Source organism: Bombina bombina, chromosome 3 (assembly GCF_027579735.1).
Source record: "Bombina bombina isolate aBomBom1 chromosome 3, aBomBom1.pri, whole genome shotgun sequence".
Classification (NCBI taxonomy): Eukaryota; Metazoa; Chordata; class Amphibia; order Anura; family Bombinatoridae; genus Bombina; species Bombina bombina.
In genome coordinates this window covers 854245622-854271349 of record NC_069501.1, presented here as the reverse complement: position 1 = coordinate 854271349, position 25728 = coordinate 854245622, and the positions used below count along the sequence as shown (strand labels likewise).

Genomic DNA, 25728 nt, shown 5'->3' with positions numbered 1-25728 from the left:
CAGCAATAGTATAAACATAAACAAAGGCTGGATCAGAAGAAATGTAAAAAATAAAACAATTTCTTAGTAGCAAACTTTAGTGTTCAGCTAGCTCCCAGTATGATAAATCTTGATAAAGAAAAGCAGAGTTCCAGAAAGCAGGTAGTGTTGCTATTAGTGCTGGAGTAAGATATAACAGTTCCGTGTGAAGTGTAACTCTCAGTTTTAGACACTGTTAGTTAGTTTGTCACAGAATGGTATACACATGTGCTGATAGTCTTGCGGACAGTAGAGCAGCAGGGAAAAGCAAAGTTCAAGGTTTATTTGTACAGCACAGCTTAAAGTAACTACAGTGCTTACCCCCAGTCACCGGATGGTGTGAAATAGAAGCAGAATTAATTCTGAGATGTCCTTGTACTTAGTCCGTGGGAGGTTGTTTGTAGATGAGTTGCACTGTGTTGCAGTGGAAGAGAGATTGAAGTCCGCTGTGTGAGAAACGCTTCAGTGGCTCAAATGAGATAGCAACTCAGAGGGAGAAGGCAGCAAACACACTGCAGTATGAAATAAGTCTCTGTTGTAGCGTGCACGCTTAAAAGAAAAACTCGCCTCTGTAAAAGTTTATGTAGGCAAAATGAGCATATGAACCAGCAGTAAAAATAAGTAATCCCAAGGTAGTAGCTGGTTCAGAAATTGGAAGAAAAGCAGACTGGTTTGTTTTCAGAGAAAACACACAGCAAGTGGAAAACAGACAGACTTCAGAGCTAGTCTAGAAACTTAATAATTAAGCACCTGTCTGCAGTCAGCTGATGCCTTAAGTACAGGTAAGGCTGAAGTCAGGTGAATGGGAAAGGCATAGGTAAAAAATGGAGTGGAATCCATACATAAGGTGAATGGGAAAGGCATAGGTAAAACATGAAGCGGAATCCTTACAGTATCTAACCAACGGGTCCGCTATATATGACCAGCAAACAACCGAAATCATTTTGTTTTTTGAGATAAACTCAATGATATATACTGTGGAATGGTGTTCATTTAACACCATTATTTGACCTCTATGTTAGTTCTACACACTTGTTGAAATAAACGCTCTGGTTTACAATTACCAGCTATACAATAATACTCTCAGCTTTGGTTGGGAAATATTCAGTGTTATAGAGAGTGAAAGTGAAGGTAAACTTTGATGAATGAAAGCCCGTTTTTTAAAAATACTATTAAAAACAGGGGCACTTTCAATCATCAAAGTTTACAAAGCAGCCGTTTTGATTAAAAACTTACCTCGCTCTCTTCTCTGCACAGCCAGAACAGCTTCCCCCACCCAGAGATCCTCTCTTCACACGTCATCAATGACTAATCCAGCTTCCTCCAATCACTGCATGGCCTCAGGCAATGACTACCCTGGGGGGAAAGCCGTGATTGGAGGAAGCTGGATTAGTCATTGATGACGTGTGAGGAGAGGATCTCCGGGTGCGGGAAGCTGCTCTAGCTGTGCAAAGAAGAGAGGTAAGTTTTTAATCAAAACGGCTGCTTTGTAGACTTTGATGAATGAAAGTGCCCCTGTTTTTAATAGTATTTTTAAAAAATGGGCTTTCATTCATCAAAGTTTACCTTCACTTTAAGTGAGGAACGCTAATATAGCATCTATTTGCTTAATCCTCTTTTGATATCACTATTAATACTGTGAATACCATAATATAATACACGAATAACCACTGTGAACCTATTATGATATTTAAATTTGGGATCTGTATAAACCTATAACAAGTATAACATCCATCTCTCCCAGACGGTGTGTATTTTACTAAAAAATACATAGATATACATGCTGAGAGTGTCTGATAATTTCTGACTCTACTTTAGCTCCCACAATTAGTTATTACTAATCCTTAATACTTCAGTGGGGCAACAACTGATTCAAACTTAAACTGTGACTAAGCACAGATTGTTTATCACAATTCCAATTTCAGACTATCAAATGTGTGATATATGGCATAATTTTGCTGGCGACAATAGGTTATTTGTATTCCCTATATGAGGGAAACGTACAGTCATCAATCGCCAATATACCAAACTATCACATATATTATATACTGATATAGTGAAATCATCCTGTGCCCTTTACACCTCAGTCATATAATATAATGTGGGAGCAAGTATTATTATTTATACACTTTTACCATTCTCAGCTGATGTATTAAACTGGCAAGTGTAATATACATCTAAATTTTGGATGTCGTTGATATATCCTTACACTGCTGGAGCTCCAGAATTTATTAATAAATGATCTATATTATTCTGGTGGGATCATATACAGACATCCCAACCTGCAAAAACTAATTTCAGGGAGGTGGCTTTACCGGCTACAGTGCTGTGTACTGCACCCCCCCCGGTTATATACTGGACACCTGGAAACCCTAAATAAGATATAGAGTTATCATTTAAGTAGCTTCCCACTAAACTCACATTAAAAAAAGTAGCTTTATTGCACAACCACATACAACAAACCTATTTTCCAGTGATCATACGCTTGTTGAATGCTCAAATATTTTAGAATACGAAGTTTAATTAAGTGCAGTAAATAAGTTAGTATTTGTGTTTTATTTTATTAACTCAGTGGGGGCTTTTTGGTTACTGATGCATGCTTTGAGGGTTCCATAGCATCCCAGCAAGTCACCGCAATTAAAGGCATTCCTTAAAGAAACACTGTTTCTGGATTTGGGCCACGTTGGATCATGGTACTTGTAGTTTCAGGGAGATTGCATTTCATTTGCGGGTGTCAGGGAGCCGCTATTACAATGAGGGAGACTCCCTGAACTTCAGGGAGAGTTGGGATGTCTGCATATACCTTATCTTTCACATTATTATCAGATTATCCATTCTTTATTTTAGGCTGAGTAGTGATGGCATCAACAGGACCTTTTTCCCTCATGTGAGGGAATATATAGTCACCAATCACTAACATATTGAACCCACATATATGCCACATTTCCACCTATTTTTCCCAGTTATCTCAATAGCATCTTTTAAGTGCATCACCTCTGTGCTCTTACTATCTGATTGTATTGTGTGTTTTCCCCATTTTTAATTTATAATAACATTTATTTTTTAACCTTCTTTGTGTTCCCAAATTATGGGAATTTCATGTACACTCTCAAGTGTAAGCAATTAGATGTAATCTAATCACTATTATCTTACATATTCTTAGTGGACTGGTCATAATGGTTAAAGAAGTGCTATATAGTACACACTTTGTGTAGTTGTATCTACCGCTACATGTTTTTGCCTCAATTTTTATAATATCTATCTGATCTATCTATCATCTATCTATTCTATCTATCTAGATAAAATGCAACCCCCCCCCCCATGGATATCGGCTGGCTGTCCAGTATTTTTTTTAATTTTATTTTTAAGACCGCTGGCAACCCTAACGTGAATGTAAATTTTGATGCTAAAGTGCCCGTTTTTAAAAAATTTGATTAAAGACAGGGGCACTTTAATTAATCAAAATTTACATTTCACTCCTATTGTGAAAAAAAACCTTACCTTTAAAACTTGACAGCAGCTCCAGCTTCCTCCAGTCGTCGCAAGCCATTTCTGATGTCAGAAATTATGGATAGGTCATCCTCCAATCACAGCTTCCCCCCCGGGGGAATCAGTGTCTGATTCAACGCCATGATTGGAGGAAGCCGAATCCTCATTTTAGACCCAGGAAGAGGCTTTGCAATGGGTGGAGGAAGCTGGAGCTGCTGTCAAGATTAAAAGGTAAGTTTTATTTCTCAACTGCAGTGAAATGTAAATTTTTATGAATTAAAGTGCCCCTGTTTTTAATTTAATTTTTAAAAACCGGGCATTTTGGCATCAAAATTTACATTCACTTTATTTTAAATCTTAAATAGGTTTTTATAAATAAAAAAAAAAGTTGAGCAAGCCAACATAAAATTAAATATTTCAACTACTTCTTGACTTAAACTTATTACAGAGTGTATATGTTCATCTTCACATCTCTCCTTACCACATCCCTCCCCGCTATTTATAAATATACCTGTGTGCGCAGCTAATATACACCATTCTATGCCGAGTATGCTCTACTAACCAAGGTAATCCTGGTGAATACCACAAGGGGGCATATCACGTATAGCTATGAGTATTGATGTCTGATGTTCTGAAAAAATATCAGCCGTAGCATGTTATTTAAAAGTAAAAATGTCTTCTTGTGATAGAGAAACGAATATCTGAAAGAAAAACCCAACAACAAAAACACATATATTCATAGTTACCCTCTACGTTTTCTAAATAATGGTTTATTGATGCACTTTATGTGTTTTTGTATGAATTAAGCCTGTACTGCGTTTAATAAATTAATGAAACAGTTTATGCTAAACTTGCGAGCTGTCTCTGCTAGGTACATACAAAAGTTGCTTCCGGGGACCCGTACGCTTTCTCTTTGGATGCTGGGAAACGTAGTTTTACTGCTTTAGAGTCTCCTTGCAATGGCTGCCAGCTAGTAGGTAATATCTATGTTTCACTATTCGTGTTCTGTTTTTGGACTCGCGTTGTATCAAGTTGCAATTGGATTTATGTGAAACTAAGTTGTGAAATAATAATAATAAACACGCTATAGTTACAATCCGTGTACGTACTTAAATGTTATTTACTTTTATATGGAAAGAGGTTATTGTGTATGTATACATACATGAATAAGTAATGTCTTGCGAATACACAGTATGATCCAACGTATTATCTTTTTTTTTTTTTAATTCACGCCAAGATTTTCTCTGCGTTCTTTTTTTTTTATACACCCATTCCCCTTTAGCCCCTAGCTGATAAAGCTGTAGTTGCAGGAGAGACTAATTGGCTCACTATCAGGTTCATGTTGTAACATTGTGATCTGGCTTTCAGTCGCTTAATGTAATATTTATTCCTAGAGACTGGTTATTTGTTTTCCTCCACAACTCCAAACATTTGTTTCTGTGAACTTTAAATGGCAATTTTATAGGCAATAGAAAGAGAACATCACATTTCTCCAATAATATCCAATATGCAGAAGAACACAAATAGCTCAATTTTACAACAATGTAACCAATCACTGCCTAAGGTTTATGGTCAATAAGTGGAGCATAATAAATTGCTTTTGAGTCTGTTATAAATTTATTTTTTTAATGTTCCTTTTCTCACTGTGTATTTACACTCGCTAATGAGTTGAATTCTTACACCTCTCCAGATCAGCAGGGATTGGAGCATATGTATTTATATTGTACCTATTTTTATTGTTTTAAAAGATAGATAATACCTTTATTACCCATTCCCCGGTTTTGCATAACCAACACTTACCTTGTTTCTAAGCCTCTGCAGACTGCACCCTTATCTCAGTCATTTTGACACATGCATTTTAGTACTGGGCTTGACAAATGTGTCCAAAAGGTAGGAGCCAGTTTATAAATAGAAACTTTTGACCATATCCATAATATAAATATATATACATAGAAATACCACTGGTCCATTGTTTTCCTTGACATCTTAATCTCTTGATTGTCATTTACACACACATAGGCAGTTAAAAAGTTAAATCACTGCTATGTAACTTGGTTGCTAGAAATGCACATGCAGCTTTGAATTTACCCTTTGATTACTATACAATCAAGATGGTACATTTATACTACATAACAAACATTTCATTTCACCTAACACAAATACATCATTTGTTTACTTGTCTCACATTGGCTTCCTACTGATCTGGATTAATTTTAATGTGCACATGGAACTATAATTCCTGTCACACCACACACAGTTCTAATCACAATGGATGTGATGGCACTTAAAAGCTTATTTTTTTTTCAGGGAAAGAACAGTATGTTTGTAGGTAAATAAGGTAAAGCAGGGCTTACAAATCTAGCACCAGGGCCCTAGAGGCAGAACTTTTCTTCACTTTCTGCGATTACATTTTTTTAGTGGACAATTTTCTGCAGGTCATTTTGAAATAAAATAACATTTTAAATCCAGGTAGTTACACAAAACCACTAGTTCAATTGCAATGTGTTGATTAACTGGTGAGTAAGCATTTTTGTTTTTTTTTAGTTTTTTTATAATCTAGTGCTGCGTCTGAAAAAAATTGTTTGCTTTTCTCTTGGTTTAATATCACAAGGTAGAAATATAGTAATAAAAAATGTGCATTGCTCACAAGAACATCTTACATTCAGAATTCACAGCTTTGCAGACCGGGAAAGGCTGGGGGCGAGGTTCAAATAATCCCTGAGAGTCAGTCAACAATAAATGCACTGCTGTTTGCAGCACTACTTCATATATGACTGTTCTCTACAAACAACACTCTGCTCTGGATGCACTGTGTTAAGGAAAACCTTCACAGTGTAGCCAAGAGCACAGCGCTGTTTGAAGAGAACAGTCTAATGTTGAGCAGTGCTTTAACCTGAAAACGCTAACAGTTCCTGCATGTGTCCTGTTCTTTCTGCAGACATGCTGCATTTTCTGCGATGACATCTCCGGTCACAGCATGTTCTGCCTTGTGGCACCAGGCCTAATTTTATTGCACTGTACAGTCCTGCTAATGTAGATTTGGCACTACCTGGCTTATGTAAGATGGTAATACCCGAAGGAATTAAACAAATGAAACCCCCTTTACCAATATGGCCCGAATATCTTCCTGTGGTGGTAGCATTGGGTTGAAAGCTCTGGTGGGAGGTACAAGTTGTGCAGCCGCTCTGGGTTTAGTTGTGGTAAGCTCACTACCCCACAACAGTTGTTTCCTTCTTAGCCCTTAATTCTAGAGATTCTTGTTACTAGTTACGGAGAGATAATCTAATGTCTGCTGGAGTTTATCCATGTTAACACTAGTGTTTTTATACAGTATGCAGATTCCTGAAACCATGGATAGTAGCGAACACTATATAAGGTACATGCTGTACATACCTTTGATAAAGTTTAATTTATAAGTTAGGCACAATAAGACATTAACAACAATATCTATAATAAAATAGAACAATTCTAATAATAACAGTTATGTGAACGTGATCTCTCTCTCTCTAAAATATTTTTTGTATTGTACTTCCGTTCTTCTAACTTAGGCACATGCACTACGTGACTAACGACTGGGTAGTGTATACAGCGTGTATACGCTGGATAAAAAGATGATTAACCTCCCGAGTGGGACCGCGTGAGATTTCATCACGTTACTTAGAACGTTGCACAATTTAAATTATGAAGCTTACATATTCGGACCGCAGTTCAGTGAAAGCACAGTAACTGAAGCAGCGGATGGGGGTTAGCCTTGTAACTGCAAATGGTTTCTTTTGATACATTTATTGTGTGGTTTGTTATTTCAGTGTTAAAATGCCTTTTTGTTTACTAGAATAAATATATTGTTAGAGTACATTGTTGCCAATCTTTGGGAAAGTTAGATTTAAACTTTCATCTTCAGTTTTTAAATAATAATATTTTTTACACACACAAACCAGTAAGGTTTTACAATGTACACGTTAATATTACAATAACAGCATTTTTTATCTTCAGAACAAAAGATATCACCTTAGACTTTCTGTAATTCTTTTCATGTTGATATTTAAGCAATGGTATTTGTTTCTTTCAGCATCAAAACTATTCAGTGAAGATACTATGCTTGAAACAAAAGCAAGCTGATACCATATGACATAGTCTCTTTATGTCCTCTGCATCTTCGTTTTCATTGTATATACTATATCTGCTACCGAGATATCCCGGTGACCTCTATATGTCCTCTACAGCAGACACCGTAGAGAAGAAGCATGATTGCTAGTACCGGCTCCAGCGGGCTGTGTGAGTATTGTGTGTAAATAATATGTCATGATTATTTTGCAAATGTTCAGCCTTACACTATGGTCTTTTTTTAATTTTTATTTATTTATAAAGAATTAAACGATTCAGAAGTGTCACAATGTACCCTCGTGTATGACGAATAATACATTTTATGTATGCATATACAGGGAGTGCAGAATTATTAGGCAAATGAGTATTTTGACCACATCATCCTCTTTATGCATGTTGTCTTACTCCAAGCTGTATAGGCTCGAAAGCCTACTACCAATTAAGCATATTAGGTGATGTGCATCTCTGTAATGAGAAGGGGTGTGGTCTAATGACATCAACACCCTATATCAGGTGTGCATAATTATTAGGCAACTTCCTTTCCTTTGGCAAAATGGGTCAAAAGAAGGACTTGACAGGCTCAGAAAAGTCAAAAATAGTGAGATATCTTGCAGAGGGATGCAGCACTCTTAAAATTGCAAAGCTTCTGAAGCGTGATCATCGAACAATCAAGCGTTTCATTCAAAATAGTCAACAGGGTCGCAAGAAGCGTGTGGAAAAACCAAGGCGCAAAATAACTGCCCATGAACTGAGAAAAATCAAGTGTGCAGCTGCCAAGATGCCACTTGCCACCAGTTTGGCCATATTTCAGAGCTGCAACATCACTGGAGTGCCCAAAAGCACAAGGTGTGCAATACTCAGAGACATGGCCAAGGTAAGAAAGGCTGAAAGACGACCACCACTGAACAAGACACACAAGCTGAAACGTCAAGACTGGGCCAAGAAATATCTCAAGACTGATTTTTCTAAGGTTTTATGGACTGATGAAATGAGAGTGAGTCTTGATGGGCCAGATGGATGGGCCCGTGGCTGGATTGGTAAAGGGCAGAGAGCTCCAGTCCGACTCAGACGCCAGCAAGGTGGAGGTGGAGTACTGGTTTGGGCTGGTATCATCAAAGATGAGCTTGTGGGGCCTTTTCGGGTTGAGGATGGAGTCAAGCTCAACTCCCAGTCCTACTGCCAGTTTCTGGAAGACACCTTCTTCAAGCAGTGGTACAGGAAGAAGTCTGCATCCTTCAAGAAAAACATGATTTTCATGCAGGACAATGCTCCATCACACGCGTCCAAGTACTCCACAGCGTGGCTGGCAAGAAAGGGTATAAAAGAAGAAAATCTAATGACATGGCCTCCTTGTTCACCTGATCTGAACCCCATTGAGAACCTGTGGTCCATCATCAAATGTGAGATTTACAAGGAGGGAAAACAGTACACCTCTCTGAACAGTGTCTGGGAGGCTGTGGTTGCTGCTGCACGCAATGTTGATGGTGAATAGATCAAAACACTGACAGAATCCATGGATGGCAGGCTTTTGAGTGTCCTTGCAAAGAAAGGTGGCTATATTGGTCACTGATTTGTTTTTGTTTTGTTTTTGAATGTCAGAAATGTATATCTGTGAATGTTGAGATGTTATATTGGTTTCACTGGTAAAAATAAATAATTGAAATGGGTATATATTTGTTTTTTGTTAAGTTGCCTAATAATTATGCACAGTAATAGTCACCTGCACACACAGATATCCCCCTAAAATAGCTAAAACTAAAAACAAACTAAAAACTACTTCCAAAACTATTCAGCTTTGATATTAATGAGTTTTTTGGGTTCATTGAGAACATGGTTGTTGTTCAATAATAAAATTAATCCTCAAAAATACAACTTGCCTAATAATTCTGCACTCCCTGTGTGTATATATATATATATATATATATATATATATATATATATATATACTGTGTGTGTGTGTATGTGTGTGTATATATATATATATATATATATATATATATATATATATATATATATATATATATATATATATATATATATATATATATATATAAGAAATTAGTCCAGCTGTAGTTGGGAATTAATTGAGATGGCTGAGTGCCAGAGAAGCAAAAAATAGCTGTTGCAACTCTGCCCAATAGGATCATTGGAATGGGTGAAACACGTGTTGCAAGTGTCAATTGATCACGCACACTGGAGCTCTGTGAGCGTGGTGTTTGCTCGGTCTAAGTCGGTTTGCCCCCAGAAGAGTTCCCAAGTCCTGGATACTAGGCTGTATTAACACAGCTGGACGAACAGCTCACCTCCGGGATGTGGTCCCCATCTCAATGGAAATGCTGCTAGTCTATCCGGAGAAGCAGAGCAACTTAGTGAAAACTATCTCTGCAACGGAGGAAGCAGCACCAGGATTCAGACGAATCTTTAGTTGTGAATGGAGAGGTGAGCTGGGAATACATTTTCCACTGTTAATGTAAGGGGAGATACCGCTCAACCGCTACTAACTGTGTTCTCTGTTTAACAATTGTTGGAGGCTTACCTGCTAAAGAGCGTTAATTTTCATGCAGCTTGTTACTGTCTTTCAGCTTTCTTGCTTGACTAACAACTGACTGCTACATCACCAAGCGTCTCTATGCTGTTTCACATTTGCTAGCAAAAAGATTCTGGAATCATTTATAAATTGCATGCAAAGATTTCAAGCCGGTTTGCCACCTATACACACTGTATTTGGGACATTTTATTTGTTACAGAGTTACAGTTGAATATTATTTTTAGTTTTCTGGTGTGTTTAATTTGATATCATTAAAGTGGCTCAACTGAATTATGAACCAATAAGGAGGGTTAACACATTTATATCTGTATTAGAATTGCTCTAATAAATGGTTAACTTTCTAATTTGTGCTTACTGGCTTCTGTGTCTATCATTGACTTGCATATTTCACCAGGGGCAATTTATATTTTGGTTATGAGTTAGTGCCGGAATAAGGGTATTTCTCTTTAAATTATTTATTTATATATATATATATATATATATATATATATATATATATATATATATATATATATATATATATATATATATATAGGAATGCACACCATATATTTAGTAGCAGCTGCCAGGGTGCAATATCAAAACAGTATGCACTATGCAAAAAAGGCAGCACTCACTGGTCATTTGTAAGTAAAATTTAGCTTTTAATGATACAAAAAGTTAAAAACTTGGGAAAAACATGACGTTTCGATGCCTAACTGGCATCTTTTTCAAATGTCCCAAAACGTAAATCCAAAGTGGTCACACCAGCTATGTGGTGTTCCCCATGAGAACATAAAACTACTGGCTAAATGTGTTATATTTATACAAGTCATAGCTGACATCGAGGCTGTGTTCAGCTGTGGATAATCACTTGCAAATCTGATCAGCTGGTTCCGTTCCCACCCACAAGCTTTATACTTCATTGTGCTGTTAGTTGAGCAACTGCATGGCTAATTTGCATATGTGGGAGTGATCTGCACCGGAGTAGGAGCCAATGATGTCAGCTATGACTTGTATAAATATAACACATTTAGCCAGTAGTTTTATGCTCTTATGGGGAACACCACATAGCTGGTGTGACCACTTTGGATTTACCTTTTGGGACATTTGAAAAAGATGCCAGTTAGGAATCGAAACATCATGTTTTTCCCAAGATTTTAACTTTTTGTATCATTAAAAGCTAAATTTTACTTACAAATGACCAGTGAGTGCTGCCTTTTTTGCATAGTGTGTGTATATATATATATATATATATATATATATACATATATATATATATATATATATATATATATGTATGTGTATATGTATTGCACGACAGCTGAAAATAAGAATACATAGTAACTACGCATAAATACAGCATCAAGTACCAGAACTAGTGCGGCTACAAATAATCAGTCATAATGGGAGAGAAGCCAACCGAGTCACATAGAAAACAACCTGCAGGCACCCGCAAGGGTTGTTGAACCACAATTCAGAACAAATGAGAGTAAACAAACCCCTGTATGCCAGTGCATCAACATATCATCAGATGGACACGCTGTCAAGACAGCCCATGCCGAGGGGTTAAATTAACCGCATGCATCAAATGCAATGTAAAAATTATAGCAGTGACCACCTGTTATGCTCATTGACATGGTGGTCCCCCTGAGAAGGGGTGGTGATAGACATAGAGAATTGCTTCGCTGTGAGACCAGATGGATCTTTAGGTTAAATACTCTTAGTCCTCATGGTTTGAATGTACATCTAGATTATTCTCTGTTTTATTGATTACTGTGATGCATTGTTTCTCTGTTTAAAATATACTCTTCTTCCTGTTGGGAACCTCCCTGCCACACCACTTGGTTTAATCTGAGTGACAGCATTCCCCATATAAACATGTTTTAAAAGTTTAACTTGATCATGCTTTGTTTTATCCAGTTTTGCGAATAATACATTGCTGCCCTTATACTGTCCAACTTATTCTTCCTTTCCCGTTGTGAACCACGCGCACCATACTACTATGGTTAGCCTGAGTGTTAGTATCCATTTAGTGGTGAATGGTCTGCCTTATACGTCTGACTGCGTACTTCAGTTCTTTGTTTATATGATTAGAGGTGTAGTTGGTTAGACTTTAATATATATGTTTTTAGTAAATAGGTGGCCTTGTGTGGTATAATAGTGTTCATAACAGGTGGTCACTGCTATAATTTTTACAATGGATTTGATGCATGCGGTTAATTTAGCCACTTGGCGTGGGCTGTCTTGACAGCGTGTCCATCTGATTATATGTTGATGCACTGGCATACAGGGGTTTGTTTACTCTCATTTGTTCTGAATTGTGGTTCAACAACCCTTGTGAGTGCCTGCAGGTTGTTTTCTATGTGACTCGGTTGGCTTCTCTCCCATTATGACTGATTATTTGTAGCCGCACTAGTTCTGGTACTTGATGCTGTATTTATGCGTAGTTACTATGTATTCTTATTTTCAGCTGTCGTGCAATACATACACACATACATATATATATATATGTATGTGTGTATATTTGCTTTGAGTAATATTTACAACATTTATGCACCCAGGCGGATGACCATTGGAGGGCAATACTGTAGTTTGGACATATATATATATATATATATATATATATATATATATATATATTTGTTCCCCATCACTGTACACAAGAACAGCAGAGTATAGTGTATAGGCATACCTCGTAGAAATTGTGGGTTCGGTTCCAGACCACCTCAATAAATGTTTTGGTTTCTCAGTATATATAGAAGTTATGTTTACACTATACTGTAGTCATTTAAGTGTGCAATAGCATTATGTCTAAAAAAAACCCAATGTGAATACCTTAATTAAATAATACTTTATATATATATATATATATATATATATATATATAATGGCAAGATAGACTTGTTCAATGCAAGGTTGCCTCAAACCTTTAATTTGTAAAAAAAATGCAATATCAGTGAAGCGCAATAAAACGTGGTATACTTGTATATAACTTGGTGAACTGATATCTGTGAATCTCATATAATTTTCAAATTAGATTAAATAATACAATAAGTAATATTTTGTGTATATTGTGTGCAATTGATATTGGGTGCTTTGGGTCCTAGCTGTGGATGTAGTCAATACACCAGTAAGCTGCATATTTGTTTGTTCTGCTGCAATGTGTTCCTGGGATTGTGTTTTATTTACAAGTGTTGGCAGGTATGCTCATTACCATACGTTATTTTTCTCTGTCACAAGAAGTTGAGGGCTCACAATTTAAAGCATATATTATTTATGGGTAAGGCAAGAAAATCAGAGGGAGAGAGTATATTGTTTGTAGCAGAAGAGACTATTTGGAGACGAAAGTAGACTAACACAATAGTTTCATATTTTATTTTACTTAATTATATGAAACCCCAGAAAAATTATTTCTTACTTTAGTTATGGTAAATTATTTTTTTACTTTTTTATTATGTAACATAATGTACCAGATTATCTTTTTTTCAAAATACATTTTATGAGGTAAGAAAAGATGTAGATAAAAATACAACTAAATAATAGTTATATTGATGCAAAATATTCCAGCTTGGAATAAATTTAGGACCACCAACTTCCTGTCTTCCTGAGTATACCAGCAATATATAAACTGAATATATTCAGTATACTATATCTGCTCAGAAATATGGGAAAATAAGAGTAGGCAATATGGTATAAATAATTTGCTTCTAGTATTGAGTGTCTAACTATTAAAGGGTCAGTATACACTCCCCCCCCCCTTTTTCTTTTGCATATGAAAAGACCCGTTACACAAACAGGAGCAAGCTGGAGTAGGTATCTAACGGTATTCTCCTAAAACTTTGGGGCTTGGTTAGGAGTCTGAAAATCAGAGCAATGTTATTTAAAAATAAGCAAAACTATACATTTAACAAAAACAACTTTATGGGCTATATAAATAGATCATCTACAAAACATTTATGTAAAGACAAAATGGGTGTATAATGTCCCTTTAAAGGCAGAGCAACGCAGTTCTAGAATTTGAAGACCGAATATGTGAATACAGATTTACTAAGTATATTGCTCAGTTTAACTGAATACCATAGTCTTAAAGGGACATAAACCCCCAATTTTTTTGTGAGTCAGATAGATCATACAATTTTAAACAACTTTCTAATTTACTTCTATTATCTAATGCTATTCATTCTCTTAGTGTCCTTTGTGGAAGAAGCAGTAATGCACTACTGGGAGCTAGCTGAAAGCCAATACCTTGAGGCATATATGTGTATCCACTAATCACAGCTTCTGAGCCTACCTAGGTATACTTTTCAACAAAGGATACAAAATGAACAAAACTAATTAAGTAATAGAAATAAATTGGAAAACTATTCAAAATTTCAGTCTATCTGTTTGAGGAAAGAGGGGTTTATTTATTAAATTGGGTTTATCTCCCTTTAATCTGTGAACAGATAGATGGGGCTAAACTATCCAATCAAAATTCCATAACATTGCTAGTAATCTTTGATACTCAAAAATGTACATCCATGTGTCATTTAGATGAGTAATGTGGTGTCTGCTAAGTGCCCATATAAAGGGGCAAGGAAGAACATGCTCATTTAAAAGCTAAAATCGAAAGTAAAACACTACTATATTTAACTGTTATTTTAAAGCACAAAGGTTGATACTCCAGTTAGTTCTTTTAATAATAGAATATCACCATAAATATTATCGGTGAACTCCAGTTATGTTATATATATATATATCCTAGGTTACACTATTATTTATTATATTTCAGCAGTAACCTCCAAACGATGTGGGTATATTTATCTTAGCAGTTGCCACCAACGTGTTATATACTTACACAACAATAATTCTAACTACAATTTAACATTTAGGGCGCAATCCGATAAAGATCGTAGTTTGCGGCACAAGCGAGGGAACCCCCGCCGCCGTAGTTTCAGCTCGCAACTCGTGCTATCCCATATATGGCGCCGTCAGAGGCTAAAGTGCCGTAAGTCTGACAAACCAGCGATGTCCAGAAATCTGCGTAAGTACAAATTTCTGGAGTCGCCAGTGACTTACGGCACTTTAGAAACTGCCAACGCCTACAAAACCTGACTAAAGTTATTAAATCACCCGTACTGTCTAACACGCCTCCCAAACATACCCCGCCGCCACCTAATAAAGTTATTAACCCCTAAACCGCCGCTCCCGGACCCCGCCGCCAGCTATATTAAATCTATAACCCCCTAATGTGAGCCCCTACCCCGCCGCCATCTACCTTACCTACACCCTAAAGTGAGCCCCTTACACCGCCGCCATCTACCTTACCTACCCCCTATAGTGAGCCCCTTACACCGCCGCCATCTACCTTACCTACCCCCTAAAGTGAGCCCCTACCCCGCCGCCATCTACCTTACCTACCCCCTAAAGTGAGCCCCTTACCCCGCCGCCATCTACCTTACCTACCCCCTAAAGTGAGCCCCTTACACCGCCGCCATCTACTTTACCTACTCCCTAAAGTTGTCCCCTACCCCACCGCAATCTACCTTACCTACCCATTAAAGTGAGCCCCTTACACCGCCGCCATCTACCTTACCTACCCCCTAAAGTGAGCCCCTATCCCGCCGCCATCTACCTTACCTACCCCCTAAAGGGAGCCCCTTACACCGCCGCCATCTACCTTACCTACCCCCTAAAGTGAGCCCCTTACACTGCCGCCATCTACCTTACCTACCCCCTAAAGTGAGCTCCTACCCCGCCGCCATCTATTTAAAAAATATTAACCCCTAATTTAATCCCCCTACACCGCTGCCACCTATATTAAACACATTAACCCCTAATCTAATCCCCCTACACCGCCGCCAGCTATATTAACTATATTAACCCTAATTATATTAGGGTTAATATAGTTAATATCGTTATTTTATTATATATATATATATATATATTAAGTATAATAACCCTATCTAACTCTAACATCCCTAACTAAATTCTTATTAAAATAAATCTTATTAATATTATTAATTAAAATATTCCTATTTAAATCTAAATACTTACCTATAAAATAAACCCTAAGATAGCTACAATGTAATTAATAATTACATTGTAGCTATTTTAGAGTTTATATTTATTGTATAGGTAACTTGGTATTTATTTTAACTAAGTACAATAGCTATTAAATAGTTAATAACTATTTAATAGCTACCTAGTTAAAATAATTACCAATTTACCTGTAAAATAAATCCTAACCTAAGTTACAAATACACCTACACTATCAATAAATTAAATAAACTACAAATATCTAAACTAAAATACAATTAAATAAACTAAACTAAATTACAAAAACAAACACTAAATTACAAAAAATAAAAAAGATTACAAGATTTTTAAGCTAATTACACCTATTCTAAGCCCCCTAATAAAATAATAAAGCCCCCTAAAATAAAAAAAATTCCCTACCCTATTCTAAATTAAAAAAGTTAACAGCTCTTTTATCTTACCATTCCTTAAAAGGGCCTTTTGTGGGGCATGCCCCAAAGAAAACAGCTCTTTTGTCTGTAAAAAACCCCACAATACCACTTCTCAACATTACAACCCACCACCGAAACCCCCTTAAACAAAACTAACACTACCCCCCTGAAGATCTCCCTACCTTGTATTCACCCAGCCGGGCAGAACTCTTCATCCGATCCAGGCGATGTCTTCAATCAAGCGGCAGAGAAGTCTTCTTCTATCCGGCGATGTCTTCAATCAAGCGGCAAAGAAGTCTTCTTCCATCCGGGCGATGTCTTCAATCAAGCGGCAAAGAAGATTCTTCCATCCGGGCGATGTCTTCAAGCAAGCGGCAGAGAAGTCTTCTTCCATCCGGCGATGTCTTCAAGCAAAGCGGCATCTTCAATCTTCTTTCTTCGCTCCTCCGCCGCGGAGCATCCATCCGGCACGAAGACTGAACGAGGAATGAGGTACCTTTTTAAATGACGTCATCCAAGATGGCGTCCGTCGAATTCCGATTGGCTGATAGGATTCTATCAGCCAATCGGAATTAAGGTAGAAAAATCTGATTGGCTGATTGAATCAGCCAATCAGATTCAGGTTCAATCCGATTGGCTTGCTTGAAGACATCGCCCGGATGGAAGAAGACTTCTTTGCCGCTTGATTGAAGACATCGCCCGGCTGGGTGAATACAAGGTAGGGAGATATTCAGGGGGGTAGTGTTAGGTTTATTTAAGGGGGGTTTGGGTTAGATTAGGGGTATGTGGGTGGTGGGTTGTAATGTTGGGGGGTGGTATTGTGTTTTTTTTTACAGGCAAAAGAGCTGTTTTCTTTGGGGCATGCCCCGCAAAAGGCCCTTTTAAGGGCTGGTAAGGTAAAAGAGCTTTGAACTTTTTTAATTTAGAATAGGGTAGGGAAATTTTTTTATTTTGGGGGGCTTTATTATTTTATTAGGGGGCTTAGAATAGGTGTAATTAGCTTAAAAATCTTGTAATCTTTTTTTATTTTTTGTAATTTAGTGTTTGTTTTTTTTGTAATTTAGTTTATTTAATTTTAGTTTAGATATTTGTAGTTTATTTAATTTATTGATAGTGTATGTGTATTTGTAACTTAGGTTAGGATTTATTTTACAGGTAAATTGGTAATTATTTTAACTTGGTAGCTATTAAATAGTTATTAACTATTTAATAGCTATTGTACTTAGTTAAAATAAATACCAAGTTACCTATACAATAAATATAAACTCTAAAATAGCTACAATGTAATTATTAATTACATTGTAGCTATCTTAGGGTTTATTTTATAGGTAAGTATTTAGATTTAAATAGGAATATTTTAATTAATAATATTAATATTAATTCGATTTATTTTAATAAGAATTTAGTTAGGGATGTTAGAGCTAGATAGGGTTATTATACTTAATATATATATATAATATAATAACGATATTAACTATATTAACCCTAATATAATTAGGGTTAATATAGTTAATATATATAATATAATAACTATATTAACCCTAATATAATTAGGGTTAATATAGCTGGCGGCGGTGTAGGGGGATTAGATTAAAGGTTAATGTATTTAATATAGGTGGCGGCAGTGTAGGGGGATTAAATTAGGGGTTAATATTTTTAAAATAGATAGCGGCGGGGTAGGAGCTCACTCTAGGGGGTAGGTAAGGTAGATGGCGGCGGTGTAAGGGGCTCACTTTAGTGGGTAGGTAAGGTAGATGGTGGCGGTGTAAGGGGCTCACTTTAGGGGGTAGGTAAGGTAGATGGCGGCGGTGTAAGGGGCTCACTTTAGGGGGTAGGTAAGGTAGATTGCGGCGGTGTAAGGGGCTCACTTTAGGGGGTAGGTAAGGTAGATGGCGGCGGTGTAAGGGGCTCACTTTCGGGGGTAGCTAAGGTAGATGGCGGCGGTGTAAGGGGCTCACATTAGGGGGTATGTAATGTAGCTGGCGACGGTGTAGGGGGATCACATTAGGGAGTTATACTTTTATTGTAGTTGGCGGCGGGGTCCTGGAGCGGCGGTTTAGGGTTAAGCACTTTATTAGGTATTGCGGCGGGGGATCGGGGTTGACAGGTAGATAGTCATTGCGCATGCGTTAGGTGTTAGGTTTTATTTAGCAGATTGCGCTTGACAGGTAGATAGACATTGCGCATGCGTTAGGTGTTAGGTTTATTTTGCAGGTAGTTAAGGGAGTTATGGGGCTCCAATAGACAGCGTAAGGCTTACTACGGCTGCATTTTGTGGCGAGGTGAAAATGGAGTAAGATTTCTCCATTTTCGCCACGTAAGTCCTTACGCTGTATATTGGATACCAAACTGCGCTGGTTTGGTATACCTGCCTATGGCCCAAAAAACTACGGCCGAAGGCAGAAATATACGAGCGTAACTTCTAGGTTACGCCGTATATAGGATACCAAACCAGCGCAAAATTCGGCGTCACCGACTTTTGCGGGCGACGCTGCATATCGGATCGGGCCCTTAATCCTTAGTTCTGATCAGTTAGCTTTATAGCCACGTTGAATATATTTATGTAAAAACTAGATTATGAATCAATTATACACGTTTATGCTGTTCCAATTTTCTACACAAAGCAAACCATAAAATATATTTCTACAAATTAACCTTAGCTCCAAATGAATCCCCTATTAAAATATCACAGATGAGTATACCAGAACAATCTATAATTAGCCAGCAACTCTGATTCAATACGTCTAATGGAATTTCCGGGGAAATAAAATGTACTCTTTTCGACCCAATATAACCTAATATACTTCACTTAAACCCAGAGATTGTTACACAATACTACCAATTCAACATATGCCAATTAATCTAGCATGAAATTACTTCTTATTTAGCCACAATAAAACAAATTCTAAAATATATCACAACTGCAATTAATTTATGACATAAAATTTTATAAATCCTTTCTTAATAATAATATTTAACAGCAGTACACTTACTACCCTTGTTTAATCAATATTACATATAAGAATAAGATAACTTTTAACTCACAGCTGCAGCAATACTATGCTATAAAGAATTTATTTGCTAAAATCTATTACAAATATAAAATAACCATTAATACATTGCCAACAAACCAGTATGAGAATTCAGCTTATCCAGATAAATTATTTTCACCGTCATATAAGAGAGGATGCACAAGTCTGGAAGTAACTGTTAGGCCCAATTTTGTCTTACAAATCTCTGTTTATTTCCAAGGCAGCAGTTTACGTCAGTAAGTCAAGTTGAGCAGGATCAACCAGCATTGACCATTGTACTTCCTGTGCAAGCGTTTTTATCTCTCTGATAATACCCACCTCTTTTCTAATCACCCAGTGAAATTTGGGAACACCCTTAATCAGAGCTTGTCTCTCATTGGCCCTTGGAAATGCATATCTCTTAACAGCCAACCCTTCTGGCTGCAATACTAGTTTTAGCCCATCGGGTGCAGCAGACATAGAAATGCAGTTTCATTATCAAATACTGCTACAGGAAATACATATATTTTAAAGTGTTCATTTAATACACTTGTATTACCTTGCTCAATAATACTACTGAAGATGCACAATTCAAGACCACACATGGCATACTTATCAATTCTATAGTAATTAATTTTATAGACATATTTATTTGATTCCATTTTAACATAAATATATCCCACATTTAATACATCTCTATATATCATACGTACCTGCAATAGAATTCTGTAGCAATTTAATCCTGACAGATATATATGAGCATTATAATTATTGATCACTCATTATTAATATTTCATTTCCCCATAACACACTTCTTAATAATTAAAAGTATGGACTCCTATCTCTGATACATTAACAGGGAAACTTATCTAGTTTGTATCCATTTCCTCTTAGTGGTTTATTCGGTTCCTGGAAAAACAAAGATGTATTATTATTATAAATATACAGTCATATGTTCATTTAATTCATTATATAAACCTGAGGCACATTTGCCAGATCCATATACATCTTGGTACATTCCCCATAATCTGAGTATTTTAATTATATGACTTAAAAATATCAGTCATTTCATATGAGTTTTTAAGTCACAGTATTACCACAGGCCTGTATATGTCTTGCTAGACAAGCATATGCGTATTGGACCTTCAAAGGAATTCTCTCTTGCATATCATACAAGTGCTAATTACTTACTTGCCTGTAATGCTGGTGCTTCAAAGGTCAGTTTTAGACTTTACGTCTGTCTTCATAGGGGGTCTGTGGTGATCTGATAGGAAATCTTATTACCCATATGAGGCAGGAAGTCCTTAAATGCAATTCCTTTGAGTTTGGGACAAACGTTGGCTCTCTGGGACATGTCAGGTTTGTAATGTCTTTGACAACAAGAAGGGGGGTCGATACCACCAATTTCAGCGTTGTTTACAATGCTGTATCATACAGTAATAAATCTGATACCAATAGCTTCCTATATGAATGAATTAATCAATATGATATCTGTGCACATAGCTTCCAATGATATCTCAGCTTTTACATGACACTCCATGGTAGAGTGCAATAGTGTATGATTGGCATCAAGACAGTGATGAGAAATGGTTCAGAAGTGAAGGTATTAAAGAATTATTTTTGTCTTCAATAAACACGGTGTACTGGTTTCATACTGCTATTCATAATCCATTTTGGGGGGGTTAGAAGAATATGTTTAACGTGAACAAAATGTAAGACAGGAAGTTGTGAAAGTAAAAAAGGAACTTTTGTAATGCATTGTTTCATTTTGAAATGGCTTTATACTGCTAAAAACTACTGTTCGGCAGTGAGTGGTTGAAGGATGAAGCCTATGTTATTGTTTGTTTATTGAAAATCATGTAGATCTTGTTTAACATATTGTCAATTCTCTTCAACTCTGTGTAAACTGCACAATTCTTTAATTTTATTGTTAGAGGCTGAAGGGTTAGCAAAACCAAATAAAAAAACATCCTCATCAACAAAGTGCTCATTTGTTTTTATAGAGACATTCTAATGTAAAAATTACATGCTCCAATTGCAGCTTCCAAGTGGGACATGGATTGCAATGGGGAAACGAGTGGGAACATAGATTGTAATGGGAAAATGGGTCATGGAAGTGCTGATCCTGATTGGCTGAACACCTGTGTCCTGCTCGGAAGCTGCAAGGCTTGCGGCTGAGTGGGACTTTACTTAAATGTTTAACCACTTTACAACATAAGCTCAAGTCACCAATACCCCCCTCTCTGTGCAAATTTTACAAGCCTCTTTCACTTTATATGTTTAATTTGCTGGTCATACTGGACACTTTCTAGTGTACAAAGCACTGCAAACTTGTCAGCTGAAGAGAGGGGTGAGGTTGTGAATAGGTTACCAATGCAAATGGGACAGCACTATTTACACATGTTAAATATTTTGGTTTTGCATGTAAAAAGGTTTGGTTAAAACTGTCACTTTTGAAATTTACAGAAGTACATATTTGTGCAATACTGGCCTGTGGGATAGAAGTGGCTGATAAGCAAAATTCCCACAGCGCTGTTAGTGCCACCCCCCCCCCCCCCAAAGAAAAATAAATCTGTCTCAGTACAAATTTCTCTATTTTACAATAAAAAAAAAATAGTAATACATTTTAAAAGCCCTCTTTGAGATGTAACAAAATGAATGTAATATTCATCTATTTTTGTCTCTAAAGTGAGTATAAATAAATAGTTAATTTACTTCATATAATGATCCAGTTGATACACAGAGAAGAGCAGAGGTGCACACAGGCTCAGCATTAAAGGAACATGAAACCCACATTTTTACTTTCATGATTTAGGTAGAACATACAATTTTAAACAATTTTCCAGTTTACTTCTATTATCAGATTAGCTTCATTCTCTTGATATATCGTTTGTTGAAGGAGCAACAATGCACTACTGGTTTCTAACTGAACACATGGGTGAGCCAATGACAATCAGTGTGTATACTAGATTATCTTTCATCAAAGATAAGAGAAGGAAGCAAATTAAATTAATAGAAGTAAATTGGAAAGTTGTTTAAAATTGTATGATCTGTCTAGACCATGAAAGAAAACATTTGGATTTTGTATCCCTTTAACGTCTAAATGAATGTGTCTTGTCTCTCATGCTCAAGTAGCTCAAGTTAGATTTTCTTTTTGGAAGTATCTTACTAAGGCTATGTACTAGAAATTAATGTGGCACTGCTGTTTTATTTTTGATACGTTTGTAACACAAGTACAGTAATGTATATGTATAGATTGGGGGTTCAGATCAATATTTCAGAAGCCTTAAGGGTCCCATGCAATTTTTAAATTATTATTATTATATTTTATTTGTATAGCACCACAAAATTCTATAACACTGGGTACAAAAGTAGGTATGGAGCGGTAGGGAGACAGACAGGCATGGAGAGGTAGAGAGACAGACTGGTATAGAAAGGTTGAGAGACAGACAGACAGGTATAGAGAGGTTGAGAGGCAGACGTGTATAGAGAGGTTGAGAGGCAGACGGGTATAGAGAGGTTGAGAGGCAGACGGGTATAGATAGGTTGAGAGGCAGACGGGTATAGAGAGGTTGAGAGGCAGACGGGTATAGAGAGGTTGAGAGGCAGACGGGTATGGAGAGGTTGAGAGGCAGACGGGTATGGAGAGGTTGAGAGGCAGGCGGGTATGGAGAGGTTGAGAGGCAGGCGGGTATGGAGAGGTTGAGAGGCAGGCGGGTATGGAGAGGTTGAGAGGCAGGCGGGTATGGTGAGGTTGAGAGGCAGTCGGGTATGGAGAGGTTGAGAGGCAGGCGGGTATGGAGAGGTTGAGAGGCAGGCGGGTATGGAGAGGTTGAGAGGCAGGCGGGTATGGAGAGGTTGAGAGGCAGGCGGGTATGGAGAGGTTGAGAGGCAGGCGGGTATGGAGAGGTTGAGAGGCAGACGGGTATGGAGAGGTTGAGAGGCAGACGGGTATGGAGAGGTTGAGAGGCAGACGGGTATGGAGAGGTTGAGAGGCAGACGGGGACGGAGAGTTCGCGAGACTAATACAGAGGGAGAGATAGAGCAGCTCTCTGTTGTGCCATGAGCAGAAAACACTGCTGCTCCTAGTTTAGCCTCAGTTTATTTACGGGTGACAGACTCTCTGTGTGACTGTATCCCTGACTGTTTGACACCTGAGCTCATGACCTGCTTGCTTTCCAAAGTGATTACCTGCTTGCCACCCCGAGACCTATTAGGAAATCATGCCTTGATAGCACATCCAGGCCGCTAACCACCAGTTGTCTGTCACTATAGTATTACAATATTACTGGCTGGGAGTCACTGGTCTAAAGTTATCTTTGTATCCAAGCTGCTAGGTGCAGTGAAAATGTAAAAGTCCAGCTTAATTATTCTGAAGAAAATGTATTGTTTCTCTTGCAAGATGTATCGAGTCCACGGATTCATCCATACTTGTGGGATATTCTCCTTCCTAACAGGAAGTGGCAAAGAAAGCACCCACAGCAGAGCTGTCTATATAGCTCCTCCCTTAGCTCCACCCCCAGTCATTCTCTTTGCCTGCTAACTGCTGGGAAGGGTAAAGTGAGTGTGGTGAGAAAATTTTTAGTTTTTATTTTCTCAAGCAAAAGTTTGTTATTTTAAATGGTACCGGTGTGTACTATTTACTCTCTGGCAGAAAAGGGATGAAGATTTCTGCAAGGAGCATGATGATCTTAGCACTTTGTAACTAAGATCCACTGCTGTTCCCACAGAGGCTGAGGAGTACAGGAAAACTTCAGTTGTGGGAACGGTTTGCATGCTAAGTCAATTTTTTTCTAGACAGACTGTGATAATTCTAGAAAAGGCTGACAAATATCCCCATGAGGGAAGGGTAAGCTGTATCCAGGCACTTAATAGAGAATCCCAGCTTGCATAAAGGGCTCATTTGTTACTGGTGGCACTTATGGGGAAAAACTTTTTTTATTGAAAACTTAATGGTTTTTTGAGGGACTTTAAGGGGTCATTGTGGCTTATTTAAGGGTTATTAACCCACATGGCTAGTTTAGAAACACTTTGGTGTGTTTATTTTAGGCCCCACTAACATCGAGTGAGGTGGGAGGGGCCTATTTTCACGCCTCAGTTGCGCAGTTTCTTTTACTCTGAAGACATCCAGCTGCTTCTCCAGAGGGTCCTGCTGTGTTTGAGGGCCTAAAAGAAGTTTTTTCCCCACAAATCTATCCTAAAGGGCAGGTAGACGCCACAGCAGAGCTGTGGCAAGGTGCTGAACGTTTTTATACCGGTTTTTGACGTTTTGTCAATACCGTTTTTTCCTAAGTATTATTTACTTTAAATAAAGTGTTTTCCAAGGTTGCTTGTTTCGTTACTAGCCTGTTTAACATGTCTGACACCAAGGAAAATCCTTGTTCAATGTGTTTAGAAGCCATTGTGGAACCCCCTCTTAGAATGTGTCCCACTTGCACTGATATGTCTATAAATTATAAAGAGCATATTATAGCACGTAAAAATATAGCAATAGATGATTCTCAGACAGAAGGAATTGAGGGTTTGCCATCTAGCTCTCCCCAAGTGTCACAAGCAGTAACGCCCGCACAAGTGACGCCAAGTACCTCTAATGCGTCGACTTCATTTACTTTACAAGACATGGCCACAGTTATGAATACAACCCTCACAGCGGTTTTATCTAAACTGCCTGGTTTACAAGGAAAGCGTGACAGCTCTGGGTTAAGAACAACTGCTGAGCCTTCTGACTCTTTAGTAGCCGTATCTGATATACCCTCACAATGTTCTGAAGTAGGGGTAAGGGATTTGCTATCTGAGGGAGAGTTTTCTGATTCAGGACAGAAGCTCCCTCAGACAGATTCTGATATGACGGCCTTTAAATTTAAGCTTGAACACCTCCGCTTGTTGCTCAAGGAGGTATTAGCGACTCTGGATGACCCTATAGTGGTCCCATAGAAATTGTGTAAAATGGACAAATACTTAGAGGTTCCTGTTTACACTGATGTTTTTCCAGTCCCTAAGAGGATTATGAATATTGTTACTAAGGAGTGGGATAGACCAGGTATACCGTTCGCTCCCCCTCCTGTTTTTAAGAAAATGTTTCCCATATCTGACACCATGCGGGACTCGTGGCAGACGGTTCCTAAGG

General features: G+C 37.6%; 1 protein-coding gene across 1 annotated transcript in view; it reads left to right on the top strand.

The window, feature by feature from the left end:
- The first annotated feature begins 4435 nt into the window (after positions 1–4435).
- The window catches only part of UBAC2 (UBA domain containing 2), a 580006-nt gene continuing 558713 nt past the window's right edge, over positions 4436–25728 (top strand). Inside the window, exons 1-2 of the mRNA XM_053707817.1 lie at positions 4436–4484; positions 7577–7782. Coding sequence (XP_053563792.1) covers positions 7752–7782 — 31 coding nt within the window. The 5' untranslated portion in view covers positions 4436–4484; positions 7577–7751. The remainder of the gene's footprint in view (positions 4485–7576; positions 7783–25728) is intronic.